Below are 6,000 nucleotides of genomic sequence, written 5' to 3'. Positions count from 1 at the left end.
TCCTTCCTTCCTTCCTTCCTTCCTTCCTTCCCTCCCTCCTTCCTTCCTTCCTTCCTTCCTTCCTTCCTTCCTTCCTTCCTTCCCTCCTTCCTTCCCTCCTTCCCTCCTTCCCTCCTTCCCTCCCTCCCTCCCTCCCCCTTCCTTCCCTCCCTCCCTCCCTCCCTCCCCCTTCCTTCCTTCCTTCCTTCCTTCCTTCCTTCCTTCCTTTCTTCCTTCCTTCCATCCTTTCTTCCTTTCTTTTTTCTTCTTTCTTCCTTTCCATTTTTCCTTCTCTCTTTCTATTCTTCCTATTTATCTCTCTTTTCTTTCTTTTATTTTCTTTTTATTTTGCTTTTATGCCACACTCAGCTGTGATGAGGGACCTGTTATCCCTCCAGCTTGAGGAATGACTTCTTCAATGTTCATGTTCTTAAGAACAAAATCTTGAGTACTTTGAGTCTGTAATGAGTACACATCAAACAGTGGAGAAATTAATAAGTAAATAAGCAGTCTTAATAATATCAATCAATACATGTTATTTTGGGCTGGAGTGATAGCACTGCGGGTAGGGCATTTGCCTTGCAAGCGGCCAACATGGCCGACCTGAGTTCGATTCCTTCACCCCTCTCGGAGAGCCCGGCAAGCTACCGAGAGTATCTCGCCCGCACGGCAGAGCCTGGCAAGCTACCCGTGATGTATTCGATATGCCAAACACAGTAACAACAAGTCTCACGATGGAGACGTTACTGGGTCCGCTCGAGCAAATCGATGAACAACGGGAAGACAGTGACATGTTATTTTGTTCTTTTTAATGTCATTTTATCCTCTAAATCTATAAGAATAATTGGTTTATATGTTTCATCTGTTTGGCAGTCTATTTCGTTTATATATAGAAGAATCTCTTGAAGGCTTAAGAGAAGATCCTAGTTTTTGGTATTTTGTACCTGAATAATGATGTTCTATAGTTTCAATATTTGTCCTTTATAAAAGAGCAAAGCATTTTTTCTCTTGAAGATTCAATATCAGGGAACGATTTCAAATAAGATTGAACTTGTCTTTGATAGTTCATTTCTGAAATAGGAATGTTAAGTAGCAATGTCCAGTCTGTGGGTCTTTTGGTGTGGAATCTTGTTAAATTACCAATGAAACATTAACAGGATGAGATGAATTTATTTATGCCTCTCAAATTGCTTGGAAAACCTCAAGGTTGAAGTATCACTCTTGCTTGCAGTATCTATTGTGAGAGACATTTCTTCCTCCTCTCTGCTAGTCTAAAAACTACGGTATGCAGTGTTTTCTTACATGGTGTCCTTCTTCAGGAAAAGCTTAAAACACTTTCACAGAAGACAAAAATAATTTCCAGCTACTTTCTTTAGGAGACCTGACAAGGCACACCCAAGGACATAGCACTTATGAGTTGTTGTTTTATGGTGATGGTTTTATTTTACCATTTCTGTCACATAGACAAAAAATTGCTTTTTATCAAAAAAGACTGAAACTGATAACATGGGAGAAAGGAATTAATTACAGGATTAGAGTGATAAAAAATCTGGGGATTTGTCTAAAATCATTTTGATATTTCTATTCAGTATTTTATGTTTGAGTCTTAAAATTAATCACTAGAATGTTGAACATTTTCCTATAAAATGTGTGGCCTAGCATGGAGGAGTCATGCCACTGCTCTATGCTGACCAACTCACTCTAAATCAGAGCTCCCTTTCCCAGGAATAAACTCCTAGGTCACTCTGCGGCCATCTATGATATCATTGTATTGGTGTGTGATCAAAATGTTCTTCTGATATGCCTCATACAGGTGTGTATCTGGGGATCACTCATACTTAGATTTATGTCCGTAAAAAAATTTTTGCAGGATAGAGCAATAGTAAAGCAGGTAGGGTGCTTGCCTCACACATGGCTGACCCAAATTTGATCCAGCATCCCATATGGTGCCACTAGCACCACCAGCAGTAATTGATGATTACTGAACCAGGAGTAAACCCAAGCACCACTGGATGTGCCCCCCAAATTATATATATAGTAGCACTGTCCTCCCATTGTTCATCAATTTGCTTAAGTGGGCGCCAGTAAGGTCTCCATTGTGAGACTTGTTGTTACTGTTTCTGACATACCAAATACACCACGGGGAGCTTGCCAGGCTCTGCCATGCGGGTGGGATACTCTTGGTAGCTTGTTGGGCTCTCCAAGAGAGACAGAGGAATCAAACCCGGTTGGCTGCATGCAAGGCAAACACCCTACCCACTGTGCATATATATATATGTATATATATATATGTATATATGTATATTTTTGCGTATACACACTTATACACATCAAGTACATCAAGTGAAAAATATGAAAAAGATTAGTAGGTGCATGGAATATAAAAAGTATAACAGCATAGAACACTTTTGCTTTGGAGCGATAGCACAGTGGTAGGGCATTTGCCTTGCACGCAGCCAGCCTGGCCGAGTCAGGTTTGATTCCTCCGCCCCTCTCAGAGAGCCTGGAAAGCTGCTGAGAGTATCTTGCCCACATGGCAAAGCCTGGCAAGCTACCCGTGACGTATTCAATATGCCAAACACAGTAACAAGAAGTCTCAAAATGGAGATGTTACTGGGCCCGCTCAAGCAAATCGATGAACAACGGGAGGACCCATTAAAGGAACCACTTATCTTTTGCACTCATCATTGTATTAAAGCAAGAAAAAGATGTCAGAGGGTTGTATTGTTTATTGATTTCTGTCATCCCCAGTCCACTAGTTAATGCCAGCTGTCAATAATTTAGTAGATTTTACTCCCCTGAGCACAGACTGAGAGGCAGCAACAAATAGCCTTTTTCAAGCACACTAAGCTGAACAAAATCCTCAGCCAGGCAGAGTACTGTCCTATTGATAAAGCATCTTTCAGAGTCTGTGATTGTTTCAAAGCACAGAAAGGATTACAGGATCAAAAAGGACTATCAGCGTCCAGGAAAACAGTCTAGGATATCAACTCTTAGGTGCACCCTTCAGTGCAGCTAGACCTGCACAATGGCGTCTCAGTCAAGTTAGGCTATGTTGGAGTAACTGTTTCCTTCCTTATCATGTAAGCCAGGTGTCACTGCTATTGGGTCTGAGTAGGATAGGGAATTTAAAGGATGAAAACTGAGACTAGAATGAAGAGATATAAAATTCCTGAATGTAAGTCTGGATGCTTGGGGAAAAACTATTTTATCCCACTATGTAAATTATTGTTATACCTGCAGCATACCCTTTGGAGTTTGATTGCCTAAATTGATAGACTGATTATATTTCCTTGCTTTTGGCAAATTATTTGACTTTGGCCTTAATTTTCTCAAACTTATGTAAGAATCATAATTATAGTTAACCCATTAAAATGTTTTAAGCTAAGTAATAACTATGAAGTGTTTAGAATAGTACTTCATAAACACTGTATACTCAGTAAATGCTATTCTTGTAGCAAATTGCTTACCTCTTTAAGCAATAATTTGGTTTTTGAATTTACTTATCTAATAGTTTCTAAAATAGCTTTGCTATACTTTCTTCCCATCAAGAATTCCTATGATTCTGAAGGCTCCCTTTTTATACATTTTTGTCCCTAGGGATCCCTGAGGTTTAAAGTTATATGTATCTTTTTAAAAAAGCAATCAATATCCATTATAGATAGCTCAAAATTGCAGCTTTTTCCTGAAGAAAGATGTTAATGGAGCCTGTCAAGACCGCAAGACAACCACTTCCCTGCATAAACCACTCTTGAGTTTCCTAAAAGCATGGCCTTCAGTTAGAGGGTGATCAGGAAGCTTCCAATCAGCTCAGGAGTCTAATCAATATTTCTCACTCCTTGGTGATGATTAGTAGAAGGTCATCAATTGTCATCAATGGTCCGCCACACAGTCTGTGCTTTTCTTGACATTTACTATCCATTATCTATCCCTGGGGAAAAAGGGTTCTCGGGTTTCCATGGCAGCAGGGCTAATTTACTGACTTCTATAAACCAAATATTGATAATGCAAAACTGAAAAAGCAAACTAAAATAAGGCACTCAGAGTCATTTTCAGGATACCAGGTTATTTCAAGCTATTGAGAGATCACCTTTAGAAGACATTTAGAACTGATAGTAAATAATATATTTTGGTCTCAATTTAAATCTCCATTCACATATTCCTGGGTCAGCAGGGTTTTTTCTTTGTTAGGGGCCCCTCTATGTACCTCAATGCAACCATCAGAGAATTGGGGACTTGACAATTATGCCCCAGAATTGCATATTTTTACCACAAGTAAGAGTTTAGCATATGTCTTAGTATGTCCATTTAAAATCTAGATTTTGAAGGTCTAGGAATGTCTGACAAAAGGATAAATTCATCTGCAAGATTTCTGCTTATAGATTTAGTTTGCTATGTGGCCACCTAGTGCTCATTCCAGAAACTCCACAGATGTGCTGATGGGTTAGATAAAGACATGCCGCACATTTGAAAACTTAATAAAGACGTCATTAGCTTTCTTTAGATTCATTGCATTCATTGCATTACATAGTTATATGGCCAAACAATGTTTTGGGAAAGGGAAAGTACCTTTGTGAAATTGCTTGTTTGCAAATAATCTGTATTACTGAGAACATTGATTTGTTGTTCTCTTTTGTATCACGTTCACTGCATTTGGGCAGAATTGATGTAGGACTGTATTGGAGATTTCTTGCAATGGAAGCATGTAGACCATGTACTATTACAACTGGAGACTGGTGTATTTGAGTGGTTATAATGTAACTTGCCTAAACTTAAGTTGCAAATTCTATGGTCCAGCATCCAGAAACTGCAGTCTATTGTCACATGCCCTCCCTTGTCTAGTGCTGATTTCTCAGCTGAAGGGTCTATTTTTTTTTACATTTTTAAAAAATTTTTATTAGTTAAACACCATGAGGTACAGTTGTAGACTTACAAATTTTTGTGCTTGGATTTCGATTATACAATGATCAAATACCCTTCCCTCCACCAGTGCTCATTTTCCACCACCATGGATCCCAGTATCCCTCCCACCCCCAGCCCCCTCACCCCACCCTGCCTCTGTGGCAGGGCATTCTCTTTTGTTTTCTCTCTTCTTTTGGGTGTTGTGGTCTGCAAAAGAGGCATTGAGTGGCAATCATGTTCGGTTCATAGTCTACTTTCAACATGCATATCCCATCCTGGGAGGATCCTCCAAACACCCTTTATTTGGTGCTCCATTCTCTATCTGAGCAGCCCTTCCCCCTAGCATGCCTGGATGGCCTCTAAGCCATGGAGTAATCCTCCTGGTACTGATCTCAACTATTCTTGGGTATTAATCTCCTATTTTGTTACTTTATGTCCGAGAGGTCTATTTTTAATCATTATTCTTATATTTTCTACTGTTGTACATTTTTAAATATTGTATTATTGTTTTTGTGTGTGTGTGAATGTGTGTTTCTCAGGGTCTACATCATTCACTAGTCAGTAAATGAACAGAGGGTTTTTTACTTTTTTTTTTTTAATACAGAATTCTGTCAGCTGTGGATTTGCATGTGAGGGTTTAGGGATATGTTCAAAGCTGAGTCAATTTTTACTCCTCTCTTGGATCTTTCTTTCTGTGCTACTGTCTTGGATATACATTCCTATACATTCTTCTCTCAGATGACAAAAACTTCACCCCCGCATTCCTTTTCTCACTGTCCTCTTTACACCCCCACATTATGGACATCTTTAGCCTCATAAACATGCATCTTTGTTGTGTGTTTTTCTGTTGCATCATTTAATGTCTCCTCCCTAATCCAAATCCAGACCACTGATTGTCATTAATATACATATTATACAATCTAATATACAAAATTGTACACATAAGTAAAATTAGAAAGTGAGGAGCTCTGAAGCTTCCAGATGGATCTACCTATATCCATAAGACACATGGCTCAACAGTAAGGGGCCACTCAAAAAATATGAGTTTTGTTTTGTTTTGTTTTCTGGGCCACACCCAGCTGTCTTGATGAGATACTCCTGAACATGCAATCAGGGATC

At 39.2% G+C, this 6,000-nt stretch overlaps 1 protein-coding gene across 1 annotated transcript in view; it reads right to left on the bottom strand.

Moving 5' to 3' along the window:
• Positions 1-333: 333 nt before the first annotated feature.
• The window catches only part of ADAM7 (ADAM metallopeptidase domain 7), a 64,952-nt gene continuing 59,285 nt past the window's right edge, over positions 334-6,000 (bottom strand). Inside the window, exon 23 of the mRNA XM_056118823.1 lies at positions 334-438. Coding sequence (XP_055974798.1) covers positions 334-438 — 105 coding nt within the window. The remainder of the gene's footprint in view (positions 439-6,000) is intronic.

The sequence above is a fragment of the Sorex fumeus genome, unplaced genomic scaffold, assembly GCF_029834395.1.
Source record: "Sorex fumeus unplaced genomic scaffold, SorFum_2.1 ptg000039l, whole genome shotgun sequence".
NCBI lineage: Eukaryota > Metazoa > Chordata > Mammalia > Eulipotyphla > Soricidae > Sorex > Sorex fumeus.
This window is presented reverse-complemented; position numbering and strand designations above follow the sequence as displayed.